Genomic DNA, 24,087 nt, shown 5'->3' with positions numbered 1-24,087 from the left:
GCTATTATTCACTAAAGTATACAGACCCCTAATTTTTGGACTGTCAAATTTGCTTCATATTTTAAGGGGGAAATGATGAATAAATGATTAATATATATATATATATATATATATAAACTTTCAACATACAAAAAATAGGTATACATTTCATTACACTATTCCAAGAAAAAAAAAAAATTATTATAGATTTCCATGAAAAAAAATATCTATGCATAAAATTTTAAATACATATATTTTACTTTTTCCTATTCACTAGCATTTATAATTTTTTTTACAACAGGGTAACCACCTCAAAATATGTATTCAAATCACTATAAAAATAATAGCATATTCACAATTTCATACAGGGCACAGAACTTCATTCAGAGGTCATTTTAGCGAGTTTCCATTTTTGTCATTTATCTTAGCAGGCTCTTATGAACCCACAGACTACTTCCCATTAAAAAGTGACAATGAGATGCACAAGAGAAATCTACTTCACATGCTATAAAGAGTTTACCAATATCTTTCACTCATGAAGTTCCCCTCTGAGAGTTTAATCTGCATGTCATCTGATGCAAGAAACAGCAACCTCATGTCATGCTCCCGAAAGTCCCTCTGCATCCCTCCTGCAGGAAGCTCCCTCCAGTCTGGAAGGAACAAACATAAACATTGATTTTAAGGCAAGACACCACAGGTGAAAAGGATACAAATTTGACTTTCAACTAACAGACATCATCCCAGTTGATTAATCACAGTACATTAAGACAAGTTTTCAAAAATATTACATTTAAATGAGGCTTATGATGAATTTTGTAATTAAATATGCACTTGCATACATTTCCAGAAGAGAAAACGAAGCACTGTTTAAAGTCAAGTTCAAAATTGTTTTTCAATTTTATTTTGTTGACATATTCAAGGTTTTCGTATATTCTTTTATCACTTCATAAATAAAACAAATACTGTCAACAGACAGAAAAAAAACATTTGACATATATGCTTATTTTTAAGAATATTATATACAAACCCAATTCCAAAAAGTTGGGACACTATACAGATTGTGAGTAAAAAAGGAATGGAATAATTTACAAATCTCATAAACTTATATTTGATTCACAATAGAATATAGATAACATATCAAATGTTGAAAGTGAGACATTTTGAAATGTCATGCCAAATATTGGCTCATTTTTGATTTCATGAGAGCTACACCTCTTTTTTTTGCACAAATTACTGGCGGCATTTATTCCAAAAAAGTTGGGACAGGTAGCAATAAGAGGCCGGAAAAGTTAAATGTACATATAAGGAACAGCTGGAGGACCAATTTGCAACTTATTAGGTCAATTGGCAACATGATTGGGTATAAAAAGAGCCTCTCAGAGTGGCAATGTCTCTCAGAAGTCAAGATGGGCAGAGGATCACCAATTCCCCCAATGCTGCGGTGAAAAATAGTGGAGCAATATCAGAAAGGAGTTTCTCAGAAAAAAATTGCAAAGAGTTTGAAGTTATCATCATCTACAGTGCATAATATCATCCAAAGATTCAGAGAATCTGGAACAATCTCTGTGCGTAAGGGTCAAGGCCGGAAAACCATTGGATACCCGTGATCTTCGGGCCCTTAGACGGCACTGCATCAAATACAGGAATGCTACTGTAATGGAAATCACAACATGGGCTCAGCAATACTTCCAGAAAACATTGTCGGTGAACACAATCCACAGTGCCATTCGCCATTGCCGGCTAAAACTCTATAGGTCAAAAAAGAAGCCATATCTAAACATGATCCAGAAGCGCAGGCGTTTTCTCTGGGCCAAGGCTCATTTAAAATGGACTGTGGCAAAGTGGAAAACTGTTCTGTGGTCAGACGAATCAAAATTTGAAGTTCTTTTTGGAAAACTGGGACGCAATGTCATTCGGACTAAAGAGGACAAGGACAACCCAAGTTGTTATCAGCGCTCAGTTCAGAAGCCTGCATCTCTGATGGTATGGGGTTGCATGAGTGCGTGTGGCATGGGCAGCTTACACATCTGGAAAGGCACCATCAATGCTGAAAGGTATATCCAAGTTCTAGAACAACATATGCTCCCATCCAGACGTCGTCTCTTTCAGGGAAGACCTTGCATTTTCCAACATGACAATGCCAGACCACATACTGCATCAATTACAACATCATGGCTGCGTAGAAGGATCCGGGTACTGAAATGGCCAGCCTGCAGTCCAGATCTTTCACCCATAGAAAACATTTGGCGCATCATAAAGAGGAAGATGCGACAAAGAAGACCTAAGACAGTTGAACAACTAGAAGCCTGTATTAGACAAGAATGGGACAACATTCCTATTCCTAAACTTCAGGAATCGGAATGCGCTATAAAAACGTTTAGAAATCCTCAGTCCCCATGCAGACGTTTGCAGACTGTTATAAAAAGAAGAGGGGATGCCACACAGTGGTAAACATGGCCTAACCCCAACTTTTTTGAGATGCCATGAAATTTAAAATCAACTTATTTTTCCCTTAAAATTATACATTTTCTCAGTTTAAACATTTGATATGCCATCTATGTTGTATTCTGAATAAAATATTGAAATCTGAAACTTCCACATCATTGCATTCTGTTTTTATTCACAATTTGTACAGCGTCCCAACTTTTTTGGAATCGGGTTTGTAAATCAGTGGAACTGAAGCGGAAATTTCTGGCTTACTATGAAAACAAATGAGAAAATTATATTTAAATAAAAGGTAATATTGTAACTCTAATCCACAGATGCAAATCGATAAAGTGTAACAAAAGTTATGAAAGCAAAATAGCCCAAAAATCACAAACTGACCAATTTTGCCGGTGTCTTGCCTAAAAAGGCATATTGACTATTCAATATAATTTATGGAGAAAATAAAGATTTCATTTAGGGTTGGATAAATTAAATTAAAAGTCTGGCTATTATGTCTCTTTTCTTATTTTATGTCAATTAATATAATTAAATGTAACCGAACTCAAACATCTAATAGGATTTCTGATCCAGAAATACAATAGGTGAAAAAGTTCAATAGTTATACAGATTCATAATCACATTAAGATATTACTTGCATCACTATATTAATTTCTCAGTTCTTCAAAGCTTCATTATATGCATCAAAGTAAAGAATACGTTTTTCTTTGTAGAACATTAAAATGGTCTCCTCTTGTACTAAAGTGTGCACTGTAAAGGTTCAAATTCTAAAAATACTTTATTGGCGTTAATGGTTCCATAAGAGCATTTAACATCCTTGGAACCTTTTCATTACACAAAAGGTTCTCTATAGTAAAAAAAAAGATTCTTTAGATTATTTAAAGGTTATTCATACTAAGAAAAATATTGTTATTTTAAGAACTGCTCACTGAAAGTTTCTTTGAGGAACCCAGAATGGTTCTTCCCTTTTGGAACCTTATTTTTAAGAGTGTAAAACCTTTTTAAGTTAACTGGAACCTTTATGTAAAGTCAAGTGTGTAATAAATTTATAGCAGTTAATATAATTACTACTCCACATAACTGCGTCTCATATCGAATAAAGGAAAGTCTGGAAAGTGTCAAGTGTCAACTTTTTTTCCCTGAAACTTCTCACTTCTGCTTTTGACAATATCAGCGGCCTGGAGTTTTTGTACATGTGGTGAGTCTCTCGGATTCAGAAATAGCCTCTCTGGTCAGCGTTCATGTTTAGGCGATTCTTCAGGCGATGTTTTTTTAGTGTCTGGCTTATCGCGTTCAGCACAGCGGCAGACCTTGAGTTCCCATCAGCCCATTCTGAGAAAAAAAAACCCACCTGCGCATTCAGGGTTAAGGTAACAAGCAATGTTTCACCTTTATGTAAATAAGCTTAAATATAATGCTTATAACATTTAGATTCATAAATAAAATGTTCCTGATAAAGGCCTACCGTAGGCTTGATGCTCTTTATATCTTCAGCACTGCTTCTGCACCTGTAACATACAAAAAGAAGAGCAGCACTCATCAGGATATTGCCTGTATATAATGTCAGATATTTCAGAGTAATTTATAATCAAGCACTAGTTCTTAGAAATTAGAACATGTGATTGGATGTGGGCTATTTTTCAAAAAGCTTTCCATTGCCTTAACTAAGAGTTCTCCAGAGCACAATGCTTGTCTCTAAGGCAACGAAGCAACGCTTTATCAGTTTTAAAAGGCAGCAACTACTGCCTCTATTTGCACCACTTTCAAAACACACAAAAAAGGCAATGTAGTCGCTGGGTCTCTTACCTTAGTGCTCTCAAACCCATTCCTCCAGATCTATACATCTTTCTTGTTGTGTAGTTTAATTTTTGTGCAAAATAATCAGTCTTAATATACATATTTTTGTGAATGACACTACAAATATGCACCGCTTTAATGATCTTGTCATGCAAGTAGGCCCATTTCACTCAAAACCCACCAAAACAAATTTTTGTTTAGCATTCTAGCAAGCTCATTCCTTAAGTTATTAGTTAAAGGATAAGAAATACTACAGCATGAAGTTATTGCTTTAGACATAAAAATAGGAAGTCCTTGCATGATGTTGTTTTTAATGTTTACATTTTTATTATTGGCCTGTTTATGATTAGCCTATATATAGCTACAACATGATTTTAAAATGACTTCAGTCTTTCACAATTTATTTGGGAAATCTCAAATCATATTTTCAATTACAGGTGTTAACAAACCGCCATTTTAAACTTGAATGTGCGAGGCTTCCGGTCTTGTTCGCTTCCAGCTATTATACAAAACAGCCAGTTATGCTGCAAACTGGTATTTCTTATTATGTAATTTCAATTCATCATCATAATCATAAACACACTGGTTTGCAGGGCAAATAGTTTTACCGCTCAATGCCGCTACTTAGCGGTTTATGATTCGGAGATCTCGCACATTCAAAGAAAATATCTTCTGCGATGCAAAATAAGGTGAATAATGCAATATAAATGACTATTAATAAACTATAATATTCCTTGACTATTCGTATATCCCTTCTTCGTCTAGTTTGTACTATTCTGGACAATGTTTGAAACATTTTTTGCTAGAACTTATCAGATTATTGCCTCCTTATGTACCTTGTTTGTAAGTTGCTTAGCGATACAATTCTATAGGACGATACATCTATAGGACATTTCCTATCAGACGTCAAATAGACGTCTTTTAGATGTTTATGAATATACAGTTGAGGTCAAAAGTTTACATCCTGTAATTTCAATTCATCATCATAATCATAAACACACTGGTTTGCAGGGCAAATAGTTTTACTGCTCAATGCCGCTACTTAGCGGTTTATGATTCGGAGATCTCGCACATTCAAAGAAAATATCTTCTGCGATGCAAAATAAGGTGAATAATGCACTATAAATGACTATTAATAAACTATAATATTCCTTGACTATTCGTATATCCCTTCTTCGTCTAGTTTGTACTATTCTGGACAATGTTTGAAAAATTTTTTGCTAGAACTTATCAGATTATTGCCTCCTTATGTACATTGTTTGTAAGTTGCTTAGCGATACAATTCTATAGGACATTTCCTATCAGACGTCAAATAGACGTCTTTTAGATGTTTATGAATATACAGTTGAGGTCAAAAGTTTACATCCCCCTTTCGAGGGGGGTAGTCGTGGCGGACTCGTAACCCAAAGGTTGCGGGTTTGAGTCTCGTACCGGCAAGGATTGTAGGTGGGGGGAGTGAATGTACAGCGCTCTCTTCCACCTTCAATACCACGACTGAGGTGCCCTTGAGCAAGGCACCTTTACCACAAGAAAAAGGTGGATAGAAGCTCTACAAATTCATACTCTGATTACACAGAGCAGCAGCAGGAAGCGCGTGAGGTGCACGCGAATTATTATTTAATTATTTAGCCACCGTTTGCCACACTAGACTTAGCAATAAACACGTTGAAAATAATAGACAATAAACATGTCTGTCAAAACGATCTCAAAGGAGGCTTTTATTAAGCAAATCAAGGGGTGAATTACTCATCCACTGTTTAAAAAAATACTTTAGCTGGCAGGGTCACAATTATCTACAGTGTATGAAGCTAAAGGTTTTTGGGTTAAGGTTCATAATGTAGAAAATTTTTAACATTGTTTGCTGTATGTGCATAGGTAGCTAGCAAACAAGGAATACAGCTGTTAAGCTAATAGTCACATTTAGCTGAGTAAGATCATGACTGAGAAATGTTGGATACTGCTGGAAATGCTGGTGTTATGGGGTATCCTATTTATTATTTTAGGATTTTTTTGTTTGCCCCAGTGAAGCATTTCTATTAATATAACTGATTAAGTAGTCAAACTCATTCCATATCAGCAGAATAGTGTGGTACAGAAAGTCTGTGTCCATAAAACAGCTTCTGAATGAATTATGTTACTGTTAGCTAATGGTCAAAAGCAATAGCAAAAGCATAGGTCAATATTATTAAATTGCAGACAAAGATTTTGAATAGCTAGGCTGGCTTGTACACTATATTGCCAAAAGTATTGGGACACCCCCTTCTAATGAACAGGTTTGACTACTTTAGTAATTTCTATTTTTTAGTAAAAAAAAAATGTTATTCTAGGGAATTGTGTGCTTCTAATTTTATACCAATAGTTTGAACAGGACCCTTTTCTATTCGAACACGACAATGCCTCTCTGTATAAGGCAAGGTTAAAAAAAAAGATTGATTCAGTCAGTTTTGAAGAACTTGACTGGTCTGCAGAAAGCCAAGTCCTAATCCCAGCTGAACACCTCTGGTGTGACTTTAAATGCAGACCTTGAGCCAAAAACTCATCACCAAACACCTGTGACTTGTACACACATATGGACAAATGTATTGGGACACCCCCTTCTTTAGAACAGAAACAGGCACTTCCAAAACCGTGGCATCAAAGATGGAAACATAATTCATGTATTTAAAAATTGTACCCAACCTCATATTCTTTCATAAGGCCCAAAATTGCTAGTGGCGCCCCTGGGTAGTACTAAATGAAAAAAAGTGTTCACCCCCCAGCTATTAAGGCATACTTTTGTATGATCCCTCTTATTTTGGTAAAATAATGAACATTTTGCAGATTCTGAAAGGGGGGTGTAAATTTAGACCTCAACTGTATGTAAAACTGACATCTTACAGACAGATGTTTGTACACAGCAGATGCTTTCCAGATCAAGCGATCTTTAACAGACATCTTGAAAACGTGTGCTGTCTGGGTTTAGATAAAAGCGACTGCTAAATAAATAAATGTAGCCTATAAAATATAAAAGTTAAAAACTGTAAAGATACATAATAAGAAGACTAATAAAAAAATAAAAAAATATTTTGTCCATAAATTTGGTTATGCTTGAGGCACGCGCAGAATGTTTCATGAAAAATAGACTTAAGTTAGTGCACTACACCTGTTGCATGCACTGAACAACAAAACATGGATAGGCATGCGCATTCCTTTGGAGAAAAGTTCTTAAGAGCCAAATAAATGCCGGACGAGCACGCTGCTGCATTGCTTGGGCGAATAAATCCAAATAAAAACTCCATTGTTGCATGAAAAAAGTTTTTAATCTGGGGATTTAAAGTGGATCACATGCTCTGACTGAACAACAGCGGCACGAGAGCACGCGCATTCCACAGCAGCCACTCAAGCATCGTTTGTTTTCCTTGTCAAGAAACCCGCAAACAGAAAACATACTGGGAAGATATCGAGGAAAAGTGGAAAAACACCATTTTTGATGGACTTTCGCAGATTTGGCGGTTTGTTTACATAGTAAATCGGGCATTTATTCACTGTCGGACATGACGCATTCCTACAGTCAGCGTTCTCTCGTGGTACTCGCGGTTTTAGGGATTTTGTCCGCAATAATGTCCGTGTTGTCCGTCATTTTGATCTTCCAGCTCCAAACGCAACAGGCTGTTCTAAAGGATTCGCCTACTTTAGGGTCGAGTGAGATCACAGCTGTGTTAATGGCCGTTTCCACGGTCCTCTCAGCCTTATCTCTGACGCTCAACTTGAGCTCAGTTGTTGTGTGTTTGCTTCACAGCTATTTCGCTACTGAAATATGCCGAGGAGAACCAGATACACAAAGGTAATGGAGACACTTATGTAGACACTTTATCATAGAATTAGATACAGAATCTTAAACCAAATTTGAAAGAATGATACAAGCACTTTTCGAGCAAAACATTCCCCAAAAAGAGTTAAAACAGTTGTAAAGCCCTTCATACAAGAATCATTTGGACAGTTTTTGGTTGTTGAACATATAGTGAATGTGATGAATCACACCTGTGAGAACTTGAGGAGAATTTCTTTATTCATCAACTAAAAATAACATTGAAAGTAATTGAGGGAAACAAAAAATAGAGAGAAAAAGAGTTAGCTCTGTGAAAGTGCTATATAGCTCAAATATCCAAATATTTTTGGGGTCCACACAGTATATCAAAGGTAAATGACATTTAATGGACTTTTGAATTTCATATTGACCTCCAGAACAACTTTCTCAGATATAACCCAGGTTTGAACATTTTAAAATGTCTAATAATTCAAAGAACAGCATTCTAGCAGGTCTTTGAAATCAGTCTATTTGTTTTGCAAATTGAGGCCCTGCTACTCGTCCATGCAACAAGAAATGATCTCAGTTTTTGCTTATATCCTAGGGCCGACTGGTTTTTATCGGATAACAGGGTTGTTCGGCATGTAACCATTGGACTGTTTTGCCTTGGAGTTTCAGTTTACTTAGCTGGTAAGTGTTACACAAAAACCACATGGAAGTCATGTCATGAATTATACTTAAAAACTTTAATCTTTAAGTTCAGCATATACACATTTACAGAACAGTTACATTGACCTTATTACAACAAATGAAGAATTATTGTGCAAAATGTGAACAAATTGTAACCAGAACACCTAAAGCAGCTTATAAATATCATGTCAATACCAAAAAATTTACTTTATATTTAGTAAGGAAGCCCATTTCTACCTCAGAATAAAGAAAAAAGTGGCAATCATGACTTTATATCTTGCAATTGTGACTTTTAATTTATCTCTCATGTTAATTTATTTCGCAATGCAATATTAAATCTCGCAACGCCGATAACTTTATATATTCTATTTGTGATATTATATCTCATAATGTGACTTTAAATGTTGCAGTGTGACATTAAACTTCACAATTACAAGTTTTTTTGCTAATTGAGATATTACATTTTTATAATTGTGAATTTAAATTGTATAATGTCATACATCACTGTATATTGTCATTATAATGTATAACATCACTTCAATGTTACATTAAATCTGGCAAATGCAATATTTTCTTTGCAGTTGCAACTTTGTATTTCCCGACTATGACTTCCATCTCACAATTTGACTTTAAACCTTGCAAATTGTGCCTTTATATTGCATAATGTGACATTAAGTCTCGCAACTGCAATATATTCCTGGAGTTGCAACTCCTAATTGTGACTTTGATCTCACTAGATGCATTTATTTCTTATTTTAAACTCAGAATTACCTTTTTTATTTTGTAACTTGGATTTGACAATGGGCTTCAATATTTTAGAGTAGCCATCATCATTAATATGAAGTAGTGGCAACAAGTGAATATGGTTTTATCCAGATCTTCATCAGTTTATATCCCAGAGCTGTGCTTTTCCCCTCCATCCTTTAGCATACCAGGATCCAAAGCTCTTTTCCTGTGGAAAACAACAGTACATTAGTTTATATTCATCATTCAGATGAAACAGCATGGAGTGATTTGACAAATATTTCATTTTTCCCCTCACAGCCATGTCTATTTACATGTTATTGATGTTTGAAGTTGAGACGGGCATAGCCAGCGTGTGCGTGCTTTCCTCTGGTGTTCTCATCCTGCTACTTATCGTTATTCACTCCCTAATACGGGCCGCACATACAGCCAAACACTTCCACAATGAACATGCCCACACCATGTACCACAGCAACCCTGAAAACATCGCTGGAATCCGTACGTCGAACCTAAGCATTGTGGAAAAGTCACAGAGGCAGCACAGTTTAGCCAACCTGCACAGCCATTTCATCAACCCTGCTCACATCGATCCTAACTCACAGTACTGGGCATCTATTGGCCCTCGCAGCGATAAGGACGACTACAGTGGCGGTGGGAGTGGACGGACGCACCGGACACTTTCGACAGAGTCCGGCCTGTTTCAAGCACAGGCCAAACCCTGGAACGGGGTCAACAGCGAGATGAGATCTGTATTTGCTAGAAAAGCCACGATCAAGGATTCAACTTTAGTATGAATGGTATCATATCTAGTTTGATGTTAAGATGGGCATTAAATAATACAATATGTACTGTCATTTATATATGTGACCCTGGAGCACAAAAGCAGTCTTCAGTCGCTGGGGTATATTTGTAGCAATAGCCAAAAATACATTGTATGGGTCAAAATTATTGATTTTTCTTTTATGCCAAAAATCATTAGGATATTAAGTAAAGATCATGTTCCATGAAGATATTTTGTAAATTTCCTACCATAAATATATTAAAACTTAATTTTTGATTAGTAATATGCATTGCTAAGAACTTCATTTGGACAACTTTAAATTTTCTCAATATTTTGATTTTTTTTGCACTCTCAGTTTCCAGATTTTCAAATAGTTGTATCTCGGCCAAATATTGTCCTATCCTAACAAACCATACATCAATGGAAAGCTTATTTATTCAGCTTTTAGATCATCATATGACTTTTTTGTGGTCCATGGTCACATATATATACATACACACACACATACATACAGTATATACACATAGACACTGGTGGAATAATTAAGATATGTTTTTGTTTTTGAAATGAGTCTCTTATGTTCTGTAAGACTGCATTTATTTGATGAAAACATTTAAAACATTAATATTGTGTAATATTATTACGGTTTAAATAATTGCTTTCTGAAGGATCATGTGACACTGAAGACAAATTCAGCTTTGCATCACAGGAATAAATTACATTTTAAAATACATTAAAATAGAAATAGTTATTTAAACTTTTAAGAATATTTCACAATGTACTGCTTTTTCATCAGATTATTGCATCTTAAATTATTTGTGACATTTAAAGCAAAATATGTAAAAATTTATTTTCCGTACACCTAATATCAACTTACATGTGTTAGAAATCACACTAATTGTTAAAATGTGAAATAACTACTGAAATACTTGAGAATTTGTGTAGCTGTAGGATAGTCAATTGTTCTCTTTTTTTTTACTAGAAAGACATATTTTGGAACAGAACAATACAACTATAAAAGTTAAGAAAAATAGCATAATTGAATAACTTATGGGAGAAGCTGATCTGAATCGGTATTTAAAATTTCTGTCATAATAAAACTGAAATACTATTAAATGTTTTTTTTTTTAATGAAATTTTGTACATAAACTATCATATTACCACTAACACGGCATGCGTGATGTAGAAAAAAACAAACAAAAATGAAGTAAAACTAACCTTGGAGAAAGACTTCCATGAGTCAAGGTGGTGTGATTGAAGTGTGTGTGGGTGTATCATTTGGATTAATTGCAGGTTTCACAGCACTGAAGTGACATGTATGTTTAAAAACAGAAAAAGTGAGCAAATTAAAAGTGAAGCAAACAAGCAAAGAAAAATTACAGGAGGTCAATGCCACATTTACATTTAACAGTGAAGTGATATATAAAACTAAAACGAAATAAATAAATAATAACGTAAATTTGATGCATGTAATTGCATTAAAATGGATAATGACTACAACCTTCGACCCTGTGAGCTGCTGATCTGTTCTTTCAGTGAAATGGCTTGCCGGAGCAGACCGTCTATATTCTTGAAATAGAGACTACTATTCGTCATGCTTTTAACCGCACTGAAAAACACACACACACACACAGTACATTAAATAAGGTACTACATAATATATATGATATATATATATATATATATATATATCTTACCTGCATGCATATTCAACAGTGTAGATTGCTCCTTGACTTTGCTCCTCCCAACTCTGCATGTCTGTCTACAAATTCACAATTCATCACAGCACTTCAGTCAACTTGCTAATATAATAACAATAAATATATATTTTTGTTTATAATGCACTCTTCTCATACCCAAAGTGCTACAAAAATAAAAGAAAATACAATAAATAGCAATGATAAAGCAAAATAAATACATATCTGCATATCAGTCTACAAATTCATAATTGCAACACTTAGGTCAACTTGATAATAAAATAATATTAGAATACATTTGATTTATTATGCAAGTTCCCCAAACCCAAAGTGCTACAAAAATACAAAGATAATACATTAAAATAAAACAAAATAAATGCACAACACCTGCATGTCTGCCTACAATAAATGAGTACAACACTTAAGTCAGCTTGCTAAAATAACACTAATACATTTTATTTATAATGTGCTTTATCATACCCAATGCACTACAAATAGGCTAAATTAAAACACAATATAAGACAATAATATATAATATTTAACATAAGACAATAAATAACAACAATAAAACATGACAAAACATAGAACAGAATATAACAAACATACCCTATTAAAAAGCTTAAGTTAAACTAATAAGTGTAGGATATTTTAAAAAGATGGGTTTTTAACAGTTGCTTGTTGTAACAGGAAATAATAAATCAGTAATATATTACACAGTATGGCATTGTTTTCCAGCAAAAAAAAATTATATTTTATAATTTACTATGCAATAATCATGCTGTCTAATCAGCATCTTGATACGCCACACCTGTGAGGTGGATGGATTATCTCGGCAAAGGAGAAGTGCTCACTAACACAGATTTAGACAGATTTGTGAACAATATTTGAGAGAACTAGGCCTTTTGTGTACATAGAAAAAGTCTATCAGCTCATGAGTTCAGCTCATGAAAAATGGGGGCAAAAACAAGTGTTGCGTTTATAATTTTGTTCAGTGTATAATTTCTAATGTAAAGTGAGATTCTTAAGTGAAACCTGTGAGATTCTAATATGGTAGGTCAATGTTAATCATTCAGGCAAATAACTTTAAAAATAACCAAATTACAGCGTTTAGGCAAATGTATTGTCTGTATTACTGTAATATAGGCTAGGCAACAAATGAAACGCATTAAAATAAGGTAACTTACCTTGTGTTGCACGAGCTCTGGTAGGGATCTCCTGACGTGCTCTTGTAACCTATAAAGCGCTATCGACGGTTCATTGGCCAAAACATACATACTCTCTGTGAATTTATCAGTCACTGTAGCAGAAAAAAACAAAACATATCATCAGTATCTCTTCATCAGGTTCGTATTAAATTATGTGTCATCTCAAATCAGACTATTAACACGCTTAAATAAGGCGTCTAATAATCAATTCAGTATCGTAAATTAAATGTTAAAGATAGTGTAAACACAAGTACACTGAGTCGTCGATTATAAAACATGAATGTATCCATGGTACCTCTTTTTACTTTCAACTGCATTTCTTGATCCTCCATTTTTATTAAATATTAACGTATGATATAAATGTCCTTCTGTATTATCAAAGCGCAGCTGTTTCCCTACAAGTGTGCTCCCAAAACATCATCCGGAGGAGTAACATCAGGCCAATAACTAGTTCCTAGCCACTAGTTCTGGAGATTGTGATTCATCTAGGTGAATCGAATCATTTGAATCGTTTCATCATTTAGTGACCTTTTCTGCAGATGTTTACGCAGGAAGGTGCCAGCGAGCGAGTCATGAACGAAGCCGAGCCGTTCATGACTTAAAAAAGTCTTACTGAAATCGTAAACTTGTTTTTTTTAAAAAAAGTGTACTAAGAAATCACAGAAAAACATATAAGCACTAGAGTATTACGTTTTCTCCACAAAAGACATCATTTAATTTAGTAAAAAAAAAAAAAAAATATATATATATAATAATAGATAATATTTTTTCACCCAAATATTTCATTATCTAGAAAGCTGATGGGCTGTTCAACAAACATCAATAAACATGAATAATTAAAGGTAGACAGACAGACAGACAGACAGACAGACAGACAGGCTTTGTCCAAATACCCACACTTGCAGTCTTTGCACTTGACCACTTGATTACTTAAATTCCTGTATTTCTGTATTTGGCCGAAGTCTTCAAGTGGATGTGAAGACCACAAGTGTGTGTCGAACTCTATTACCTGATGGGACACACTTATAGTGTTGTAAAAATGCAAGTGTTTACACAGCTTTATTTTAATTTTAATTGGACATACTTTGCACTTTAAAATCAACTTCTAAATGTCTGTCCAGTAGTCCCTATAACATGACATAATTTTAATTTGTGGTGCTTCTAATTAAATGATAAAAAGCAGTTGCAAATGTTGTACAAAATAAATATCACCACTACTCATCTTTGCACCGATAAAAGTAAAAACACAGTTTTTCTACCAAATTATTTGTAATATGTAATTATTATATTAATTTTTAACTTACACTGGAAAGGTTTCCGTGACCTCTCGCGAGATCTCGGCAAAAAGTCTCACGATTTATTTCCAGAACATGATGCATGATGGGAAACACTTGGTGAATAGCGCTCTGGGGCGGTATTCGAGATAGTGTGGATTTAGTATCCATTAAGGGCACTGCACTTTGGCATTTTGAAGACATGGGACAGACTTGCACACTTACTTCCTGTCGCGCGCACGCGCTCTCAAGTGGCCAAGACCGCAAGTGTGGGTATTTGGACAAGGGGACAGATGAGTTACACCTAGCCTACTCAATGAAGGGGCGTATTGATCAGTAGATCCAACCAATGAAATACTTCTTCCCAGCTCGCACTCAAATGCTATTGGCTCCGTCTATCCACCTTTTTCTTGTCATAAAAATGGGCGCGGCCATTTGTAAATTCTATGGGTCTGGCTTCCGGTCTCATCTGCGTCCACTCCGTCCAGCTATTTTTAGCTGAACAAAACAGTTCGTTTTGCTGCTTGATATTGAAAGTTGGTGTGTCTTATCGTATTATTTTAATGTATTATCTTAATTATGAACACACTGGGTTGTAGTGCAAACAGTTTTATCGTTTACTGCACGTTGTTATTCTTCTCGTTATTTACCTCTAGCGGCTAATGAACCGGAAGTCTCACCCATAGGCTTACTTCCGCGTTGAAGAAAAAGGTGGATAGTCCGTCTTCGAAGGCAGTAAAAAGCAGTCACGCGCCTCAAGGAGTCAGTACATGAGAGTGAACTAAAACGATTCCTAAAAGATTCGCCCAACCCCTCCGACTCGTTCACGAAACCCATTTCAAGCTATTGGCCCAACTCTAATTGTTAAAAAAGATGCGATTAGTTTTGCAGCCAGATATATATTATGAGAAAAGTAGCCTACTGTTTCATGTATCATTCAATAGACTTTGAACGTGCGCGAGTTCAATGCACTTGCAAGACTTCCATTTCAGTTTCACTTTTGCAACCGAATCAGGAAACAAAAGCAGCATATACGATCACACGAACCTGTGAAGTTTAAGATCATGTAAACAGTCGAAGGTAATATTCTCCTAAGTCATATTTTGCTATTTTATATTAGTATTATTAACTAATTATGCATAATAATGGGCGCTAATCTGGTTTATTAGTTATTTATATTTTCTGTATTGCGTACATTTAAAGCAGGTGTAATGATAAGCGATTATGGAAACCCGAAATGATGAAAATGCAGTAAACCACTCGACCACTCTGACAAATAAACAGCGGGGGAATGAGGTCACAGTCCGACCCGCCACTTTAGACAGTGAGTCTGCCACCTCCTTCTATAGATATAGGCAGATTTCAAATGCAGGCATTTAATAGTCTTTTTAAATGTAATTATGGCATTTAATTATGTCTTGTAGACCTCTCAATTCATCAGCTGGCAGCCCATGGAGAGATTTCACAACTGGAATTACATTTATCCAAAGGTATCAATAAATATACAACACTTGCTAAAATAAATAAATAAATAAGGGCATCCAGCGCATGCATGCATAAATAAACAAATAAATCAATGGACGTCTGAATAAATATGTATGTATATATATATATATATATGGGTAATCTTGCAGACAGTTCTCTACTTAACAGCCAAGATGAGCGAGGTTTCACACCACTAATGTGGGCTGCTGCATTTGGAGAGATAATGATGGTGGAGTTCCTCCTTCAGAAGGTGAGAAAGACACATTTTTGTAGCCACTAAGTATAGACTATATATATATATATATATATATAAACTGTATATATTCTTTTATATTATATTATATCAGGGAGCAGATCCGAGAACACTCGCTAGAGAACGAGAAAGTGCCTTGTCTTTGGCCAGTGCAGGAGGATTTGCCGATATTGTTAATATTCTCCTACAACATGGTGTTGATATTGATTCCTATGACTGGGTATGAGCAGTTTAATTATTTGGAAAATGTTCGTAAAACTTTACAAATCCATCATACACAACCATTAAATATTGCAGAAACATTTTCCAAATCTAAAAACTTTCACTTTCTAACAGAATGGTGGGACCCCTCTTCTGTATGCAGTTCGTGGGAATCACACAAAATGTGTTGAAGCTCTCTTAAGTAAGTCTTCAAAATATTCATGCATTTTATTATTTGTGATGATGAACTAAAGTAAGTTTGTGTTTAGGATGTGGGGCAGATATCACGTTTGAGGCAGACTCTGGCTACAGTCCTGTTGCTCTCGCTGTTGCATTGGGCCACAAAAAAGGCAAGAGTCATTCCCTATAGTATATTAATATAACAAATAATACATTTTAATTGTATTAATTAATAACTGACAAGTCTTCCAACTTGTTTGCAGTGCAAAAACTGCTTGAAGATCATATTCTGAAGCTCTTCCGGGAACCAGTTTCAGTTTCTGAAAACACATGAAGCAGAGGACTGCTCTTACAAGACCTTACAATAATCCTGCATATTTTATAGCTTTATTTTGACATAGGAGATGTAAAGAACAACCAGTTTTGTATCTTTTTTTTTAATTAAAAAAAAACATTTTTACAAACGTGTAGTTCATGTGTTTTGACTTGATGTGAATATAATCCATAGTATCTCTGTAGAAACAAAGGAAATGAGATCAAAAGTAACATCAGTGTATGCTTTTCCTGTGAGTAGGTTCCTCATCCAGAGGTGAAAGCAAGGGGGGGGGTTGGTTGGCATTCCCGCCTCTTCATACTTCCTCGTTGTCCTTTTCTCAAAACATTACAAAACCTTTTCCCCCAGGATATCCAATGTGTAAACAATTATTCTTCCAAAAATGTCAGCACTGTTTTCAAACACTATTTTCAGCCTCTGAACCAAAGGGGCATCTTGAATGGGAAAACTGTGGGTGAAGAATCAAGGATTTGATAAGCTTGGGATAAATTGAAGACATGGGCAATTTGGCCATTGGCCAGGAAAAGAGAGAAAACAGAAGTCGTAGTAGGTTACTGTACTAGAAAAGTCCACTGACTGTGAGGGAGTTCAGAAGACACTCAATCTGAGAGAATATGGGGATTATATACATGCATTTATCAAAGCGGATGCAAAAATGACAAAAGGTGGTGATTGCTGAAGGTGAAGAATAATATTGCACCATCTGGAAGGATATTTGTAGACAGTTGTTGTCCTCTGGATAGAAGTCTACAATATGTTTGAGATCCTCTTCTTTGGCAGAACCTATAGAAAACAACCATTTTAAATCTCTATTATTCATTTTTATCTCTTATTTATGCAAGTTGTTAGTCGGTCGTAGATATGATGCCTTGGGCTGCAGTTCAGCACAGTAGTGATATTTCAGTGGTGAATAAAGCAAAGTTTATCCATGAATCAGCTGAATGAATGATTCAATGACTCACACATAAATGCAGTCACTTGTTTTTGAACTAATCTGTTGAGTATGGTTCAAAAGACTCACTAAAAGGCATTCATTTGGCGCCACATGGCTTAACTACGTAAACTGCAGAAAGAGTGAAACTAAAATTGGTAAAACTAAATCAGATTTTCAATTGTTCATAATAAGGCAAGGATGTATTAAGACAGCAAATATGGTGTCTTATGAATAAAAATTAAATGAATAAAATTTCAACAAAAATAAAACAAAATATAAAACAAGTTCACGAAAAATATTCGCAATGCTTCATGGGAGTGGGCGGTAAACGTTGAGCTATTTTGCCGCGATTTCATGGCAACAGCAACTAAGCATTTATGGAAAGTACAATTAGGCTACTTAAATCGTTTTTCGAAACAACTTCAAAATGACAGTAAATTATTCCACACCATCCCTTAACAACCTCGGAGCTCACAGTAAGTCGATCTTTTTAGGTTTTACCGCTAAACGCTAATATTGTTTGTGTTGACTGACCTTGTAATTTGCAAGATTTCCCTGAAAACCCTCCTTGGAACTGTAGCCTGAGCTCTGACACTTTCACAGGCTGTGGAAACTCCAAGACAACCCACTGGGATTCACCCTATTTTTAAAAATAAGTTGGTAAAATGGGTTAGAGAATGAGAAACCCGCACGAAACGTCGCACCAACTCGGCCAAATTACCTGGTCAGAATTCCAGCACGTCTCCTCATTAGAATCAAACATGAACTTCTTTCCGAACTGCTTGACATCTCTGTTCAGCACAGAACTCACCCTGTATGACAGAAACTCCTTTTATGTTTGAATCTACTGTATGGTTATAGTATAATAGCTAACAATGTGCTTTACAAAACATATAGTTCATATAAATATAAATATGTTAGTATTAAAAACCCACGTTTTAATACCTGCTTTGCGTGTTGTTACAAATCTACGACTCTACCATCTTCAGATCGACCTTTCAACTGTGGGCAAATGAAGGCATGCGTGATTTCACGACAGCAAGGGCACCGTGTAATTCGCTTCTCTATGGCTAGATGTCAGTGTCACTCCTTAATAATTGCTAGTCATGAAGGCACATTGTCTTTGCTAGACCTAGGCCTACTTGTTCAAGGTGCATGAGACCTACATATCATTTATCAAAATCTGTGTAATAATTATCCACAGAATAACCGCAGTGTCTATTTTGGGCTCTATTCTGTGTGAACAATACAGAATTAAAAGTAAATATTTCTTCCAAATTATTTTCTAAAGCATAGTTATAAATAGGATATTGTTTAAAATGGAGAAGATACCTTTTGTTGCTGATGTCAAAGTCTGCGCATCCAAACTCACAGTATTTTTTAGAATCATTAAGGTAGAAGCAGCCAAATTAGGCAGATGCCAACATGGACTGGTTGCACGGCATGCCTTGATACTTGGAAATTAGATATGGATATGACTTGGCAAACATTCAATTCCAGCGTAAATACTGCTTCTGCTTTTGTTTTATCTATCCTACATCTTATTTTTTATTATTTATTTGTTTTATTTTATTTTGTATTATACATCATTTTGGTACTGTGCTATCACTAGATGACAAAAATCTGGAACCTGAAGCAAAACCTGCTGAGAATCAGTGTCATAGTATTGTAGTGGATGGAAATAAAACTTCAGGCCTGTTTATTAATTATTTAATTCCTTTTAAAATGCTTTTGTGTATTTTTGAGACTTCACAGAATATCAACTCTCTTGTCTTGTCTTGCAGCAGTTGCAGCTTTAATCTAAAACTGAGGATTTGGGAACTATTTTGGGAATAAATGTTTGTTCTTCCTGTAAAGAGGAGCAAGATCAGAGTGAGAGTGATTGACAAGATTATAAATAAGCTTTCCAGGTCTAGCTTGTTTGATTTGTCTCAAGATTTACAGTCTATGGGCACTTGAGCAGATTGGCCCAATGAGAGGGCAAAATACATTACAATCTCAAGATCTCAATTCAATTTCAGCTTGATTTTTAACAAAACTAAACTTCCAGCTGCGCTTAATAATAGCAAAATTTAATCTCTGGAATTATTAGACTACACAAACCTTTCCTAATCAGTATGTTATGTTATGTTATGTTACATACAAATATACTGTAAAATGGCTGACAAAATATTGTAATAATATCGAAAACTCTTTGCCAAACTCTGCTTTAGTTACTGACTAATCCTAACTGAAGTTAATGGAGAATCTTTACAGAAATTATCCAAAAACCACAAACATGCTATTTTCCCTTGTGAATTACACTATACATCAGCCATCGTCATTTCCAAATGAATATTCTAAATTTGTTTCAAAGATAATTAATTTAATGTTAATTTATATAATTCAGGTATTGATTCAGGTCAACCAAGGATAGAGTAGCTAAAAACAACAATCACAGCACTGTCAAATTGTTCAATATTTACGTGAAAAGTTACGTGCAATTAATTTGTTTGTGTAGGAGAAAATCAATATTTAAAACTGATTACCTTAAGAGTTATACTAATTCTTAGGGTGTACATTATGGTGAATACATTGTAGAAACATTCTTTTAACTTACACTCTGAAGTTGTCACTTGTAATTGCTTTTATATTAAGTTTCTTTCATTTCAGTCAACTGTGTTGATTCTGATTTGCAGCCTCTGCAGTTTTTAATCACGTTACTGGTTAATTTAACAAATTATTTAAAGAAAATGGCAAATAATATGCTTGCAATGTCACATTTAATTCCAGCTCATGTACGACTAATACCCATTCAGTTTTTACCACTTTATTAGCAAATATTTTATGAGGAACTCTTTAATTCTTTCTAATAGGATGTTTTTTTTTCTTTTCTGAGCGAGCAATGCCCAGTAGAGGCTGGGTTTAGCTAAAGGTCAACTGTAAATTTTTTTTGTGTTAACAGGTCAAGATTTCATTGAAAATCAACAGCAACAACAAAAGATTTTGTTGATTCCAGCACAGGATTGGTTAGTAAAGCATTTAAGGTGGGGCTTAGTTCTGTTTGATAAGGTTGCAGTCATGTACAGTGTTGCCAAGTCGATTTTTATTAGGGGATCCCCCCTGAAAAGCAATTGGGCTAGTTTTGCTGTGAAAACCTGGCAACCCTGGTCATGTATAGCAATTTTACAGTCAAATTAAATTTACGCAATACGTTAAGCATGAAGAAGCAATCTGTTTTTATTGCTGTTAATTTTCAATCATTGCTCCGTTCTGACGATCACCACTCAAAGGATGATATATGGATGGGATTTCTTTTTGCATGCCGTTGGTTGATACAATATTCACAGCCAATCAATTATTCTGAATGCCATTTGATGTGCCACAAGACACTCTGTGCTTTAATAAGCTGAAAATGCCTCCAAATAGAAGACACATCTGTTTGCTCTGGAGCAATTAGATGTGTCTGAGCCATTCCATGGTTTTTGACAAGCCTCGTACTTGTCCCCGGCACCAGAATTTTCTGCTTCAATATTAGCGCAACTCATAATTAAACCCTTTAGGAGCGAAGCGTTTGCACAATATGCTTTGTATTGTGCAAAACACATTGCAAAGTGCAGTCGCTTATGCTTTATTCGCTTACAACTGCAAGCAAAAGATTTTGATTATTGTCTCTCTTCCAGTCTTAGAGAGGTTGGCAGTCATTATTCAAGGTGAACATACGCTCATAAGGGGGGGGGGGGGGGGGGGGGGGGATTGACAAGACAAGGAAATATTCAGCATGCGCTCTAATGGCCTACTGTTTGTTAAATAGAACGCTTTCAGTTGCTAATGGGTGTTTTAGTCTTTGTAATGGTGATGTTATAGGGAAATCAGCTTTAAAATGTGATAGTCAACTGGCTTTGTGCTTAGTAGGTGCATATTTGCCATAATTCAATTGGTGAAAGCAGTTTTCTTCCCATTGGAGGGAAAAATCACAGGCAAGATCTTGTTAACACCTCTTTTTTGTTTCTTTTATACGGGTATGAGACTAATTGGAGGAATATTTTGGGTTCAATACAAGTTAGGCTCAATCGACAACAGCATTTGTGGCCTAATGTTAATTTCGATTCGATTTTGTTTAGTTGTTTTCTTTATATATTGCAAAAATCACAGTTACAATGAGGCATTTCCAGTGGAAGTAAATGGGGCCAATTCTTGGAGATTTTAAAAGCAGAAATATGAAGCTTATAATTTTATACATGTACTTACATTAATTCTTCTGTTAAAACATGTTTATTGTTTGAGCCATAAAGCAGTTGAAATCATAATTTTTTTAAAATGATTTTAGGGTTTTCTGTGTTGTCATGGCTTCAAAGTTGTATGAAGGTCTATAACTTTACACAGAATTGGTTAGAATATTTTTTCCACTAAAGTCATGACGCTTATATTGTTATGTCTTGTGGCTGTAACATTGAGACTTACTTTAACGTTTACAAATTGGCTCTATTCACTTCCATTGGAAGTTCCTCACTAAAGCAGAAATTTGTGCTTTTTTAATTTTTTTTTTAGAAAAGGGATCAATTGAAATTAATTTAATTAACATCAACATATTCTGAGATTAATTTGCAGATATTTCTTTAAATCTGCTATTTCTCTGTTTTTGATCCTGAGAAAAAACTTAATCTTACATGTAGCTTCAACCCAGAGGAGAAATCTCTTGCACAACTGGAGCAATGTCAGCTTCATCTCTGCAGCATAACTGCAGGGCTTACTATCACTTATTGGCAAATGACAGACCTCAGCAGCGTTGTCCTGTTGTCAGGCCATAGCACTTTGTCATGGTGCCATGTGAACAGAGCAGTAAATCCCCTTGGCTATTGGTTCTACTGTAAAAACGACCTGCATCAGCAGGGTTTGTGAAGTGTGCCCACTTTGGTTTAAAACTCCACTGGCGCTCGACCTAAATCGCCAGAGGGCTAGTAGAAGAAGTGACTGCTATATTGTAAATTTTTCAACACTCCTTTTGGGACTAGTGCAAAGTTACTGCTGTGATTTGAGTAGTCTATTTAGACAGGATTTTAAAGGGGTCATATGATGCTATTTTAAAGATCATTATTTTGTGTATTTGGTGTAACAGAAAATGCTGACATGCTTTAATGTTCAAAAAACACATTATTTTTCAAATACTGTACATTATTGTAGGTCCTTTATGCCCCGCCTCTCTCAAACACGTAGTTTTCAACAAAGCCCCCTCCTTTGACAAGCGCAGTCTGCTCTGATTGGCCAGCTGACCCAGTGCATTGTGATTGGCCGAACACCACAAGCACGCGTCGGAAATGTATCGCCCCTTACCATAATCGCCAGCTTCAGCTTTCAAAGTAAATATCAAGACAGTTAATAATGTCGTTAGTTTTACCAAAAGTTCAAGCCCGAAAGGGCAACAGAGACGCTAGACAGACACAGTGATGATGCAGTACACAAGCCGCGGTTAAGACAGCTGACGTGCTATGATTTCTGACAGGCAGTTCACTCTCCTGTGATGTGACCCTGTTCCCCTCACACACACACACGACGCATTACTCTGCGCTGCGCAAAACTCCGCATTTGAACAGTCAATAGCAAATACTTAAACTAGTAACAAAACATACTTGCAGTCGCTGATTCAGAAGCGCCAGATTGTCATAGCAAAGTCGGAATTTACCCCCCTTTTTTTTTTTTTTGAAATAGCCTTTGTGCACAGCCAGCCCTGTACTCTTCTAGGTTAAAAAAACTGTCGTCCATAAAATGCGTTGCACAAATTCGAACATCTGGGTTGTGCTGTTCAGTTGTAAATAAATCTCAACCAATGATTCCTAATTGCATCTACTTCCGGAACACCAAATAAAGTGCTTTCGCACTGAAACACACAGTGTCTCCCTGACATGGCTGCATCAACACTACTGCTGTTCCTGAAACCACGCCTTCTTTCTTTGCATGCACATTTGGGCGGCATTATGCTAATATTTCCACATAGTGACGTAGATATGTGGGGGCGTGTTAGAACGAGCCGTTTTAGGCAGGCATTTGAATTTTGAGGTTATATCTAGCATTTTTTTTGGCTTTTTTTCCTCTGGATTGGGAGGTTACATTTCTTTTTTTTCCCCCACCATGGAATAAAAAATAAAAAGGGATATTTTTTTTTCTCAGAATTGCGAGTTTTTGTGAGTCACAAACAATTGCCTTTTTTATTTCTATTTTTATTTTATCCTGTGGCAGAAACAAGCTTCCATATCCTCTTGACGCAAAAAAAAAATTAAACAAAATTATAATAAAGTTTGATTTAGTACTGAAAAATAGTGAT

General features: G+C 35.5%; 4 protein-coding genes across 6 annotated transcripts; 2 read left to right on the top strand and 2 right to left on the bottom strand.

Annotated features, from left to right (window-relative positions):
* Positions 1-7,463: 7,463 nt before the first annotated feature.
* Positions 7,464-10,311, top strand: LOC107554812 (transmembrane protein 221-like). Its single transcript, XM_016237431.1, has 3 exons — positions 7,464-8,044; positions 8,613-8,698; positions 9,743-10,311. The coding sequence occupies exons 1-3, from the start codon at positions 7,755-7,757 to the stop codon at positions 10,234-10,236; spliced, it is 870 nt and encodes a 289-aa protein (XP_016092917.1). The 5' UTR covers positions 7,464-7,754; the 3' UTR covers positions 10,237-10,311.
* Positions 8,738-13,553, bottom strand: LOC107554813 (protein MEF2BNB). 2 transcript variants are annotated; one of them, XM_016237432.1, is made up of 6 exons: positions 13,421-13,553; positions 13,105-13,217; positions 11,921-11,985; positions 11,725-11,832; positions 11,442-11,527; positions 8,738-9,650 (listed from the first exon to the last, which is right to left on the bottom strand). In XM_016237432.1, exons 1-5 carry the CDS (start codon positions 13,455-13,457, stop codon positions 11,464-11,466), a joined length of 387 nt encoding a protein of 128 aa, XP_016092918.1. In that variant the 5' UTR covers positions 13,458-13,553; the 3' UTR covers positions 8,738-9,650; positions 11,442-11,463. The 2 variants fall into 2 exon arrangements, with proteins under 2 accessions (XP_016092918.1, XP_016092919.1); XM_016237433.1 differs by lacking the exon at positions 8,738-9,650 and having other exon boundaries at positions 11,441-11,527.
* A 1,575-nt stretch (positions 13,554-15,128) lies between these two features.
* Positions 15,129-17,300, top strand: LOC107554808 (DNA-binding protein RFXANK-like). 2 transcript variants are annotated; one of them, XM_016237424.1, is made up of 8 exons: positions 15,129-15,479; positions 15,606-15,723; positions 15,824-15,889; positions 16,034-16,134; positions 16,232-16,357; positions 16,474-16,540; positions 16,608-16,688; positions 16,782-17,300. In XM_016237424.1, the coding sequence occupies exons 2-8, from the start codon at positions 15,624-15,626 to the stop codon at positions 16,850-16,852; spliced, it is 612 nt and encodes a 203-aa protein (XP_016092910.1). In that variant the 5' UTR covers positions 15,129-15,479; positions 15,606-15,623; the 3' UTR covers positions 16,853-17,300. The 2 variants fall into 2 exon arrangements, with proteins under 2 accessions (XP_016092910.1, XP_016092909.1); XM_016237423.1 differs by having other exon boundaries at positions 15,132-15,479; positions 15,603-15,723.
* On the bottom strand, positions 16,902-18,769 carry LOC107554809 (nuclear receptor 2C2-associated protein-like). Its single transcript, XM_016237425.1, is given in 5 exon segments — positions 16,902-17,302; positions 17,568-17,635; positions 18,321-18,426; positions 18,508-18,598; positions 18,732-18,769. Coding segments are annotated over 5 exon segments (426 nt in total). The 3' UTR covers positions 16,902-17,179.
* Between the last annotated feature and the right edge of the window lie 5,318 nt (positions 18,770-24,087).

This window comes from Sinocyclocheilus grahami, unplaced genomic scaffold, assembly GCF_001515645.1.
Source record: "Sinocyclocheilus grahami isolate Dianchi unplaced genomic scaffold, SAMN03320097.WGS_v1.1 scaffold514.1, whole genome shotgun sequence".
Classification (NCBI taxonomy): domain Eukaryota; kingdom Metazoa; phylum Chordata; class Actinopteri; order Cypriniformes; family Cyprinidae; genus Sinocyclocheilus; species Sinocyclocheilus grahami.
The sequence above is the reverse complement of the archived record's forward strand: the minus strand, read 5'-3'. Positions and strand labels throughout refer to the sequence as shown.

What these genes read in the sequence shown, in the direction of transcription:
- LOC107554812 (XM_016237431.1), top strand. Translation starts at nt 7,755, where the DNA reads ATGACGCATTCCTACAGTCAGCGTTCTCTCGTGGTACTCGCGGTTTTA. An exon ending in GGAGAACCAGATACACAAAG is followed by an intron (nt 8,045 to 8,612) that starts GTAATGGAGACA and finishes CTTATATCCTAG; the next exon opens with GGCCGACTGGTTTTTATCGG. An exon ending in AGTTTCAGTTTACTTAGCTG is followed by an intron (nt 8,699 to 9,742) that starts GTAAGTGTTACA and finishes TTCCCCTCACAG; the next exon opens with CCATGTCTATTTACATGTTA.
- LOC107554813 (XM_016237432.1), bottom strand. Translation starts at nt 13,457, where the DNA reads ATGGAGGATCAAGAAATGCAGTTGAAAGTAAAAAGAG. An exon ending in GCAGTTGAAAGTAAAAAGAG is followed by an intron (nt 13,218 to 13,420) that starts GTACCATGGATA and finishes TTTCTGCTACAG; the next exon opens with TGACTGATAAATTCACAGAG. An exon ending in ACTGTTGAATATGCATGCAG is followed by an intron (nt 11,833 to 11,920) that starts GTAAGATATATA and finishes TGTGTTTTTCAG; the next exon opens with TGCGGTTAAAAGCATGACGA.
- LOC107554808 (XM_016237424.1), top strand. Translation starts at nt 15,624, where the DNA reads ATGGAAACCCGAAATGATGAAAATGCAGTAAACCACTCGACCACTCTG. An exon ending in CCGACCCGCCACTTTAGACA is followed by an intron (nt 15,724 to 15,823) that starts GTGAGTCTGCCA and finishes TATGTCTTGTAG; the next exon opens with ACCTCTCAATTCATCAGCTG. An exon ending in GGAATTACATTTATCCAAAG is followed by an intron (nt 15,890 to 16,033) that starts GTATCAATAAAT and finishes GTAATCTTGCAG; the next exon opens with ACAGTTCTCTACTTAACAGC.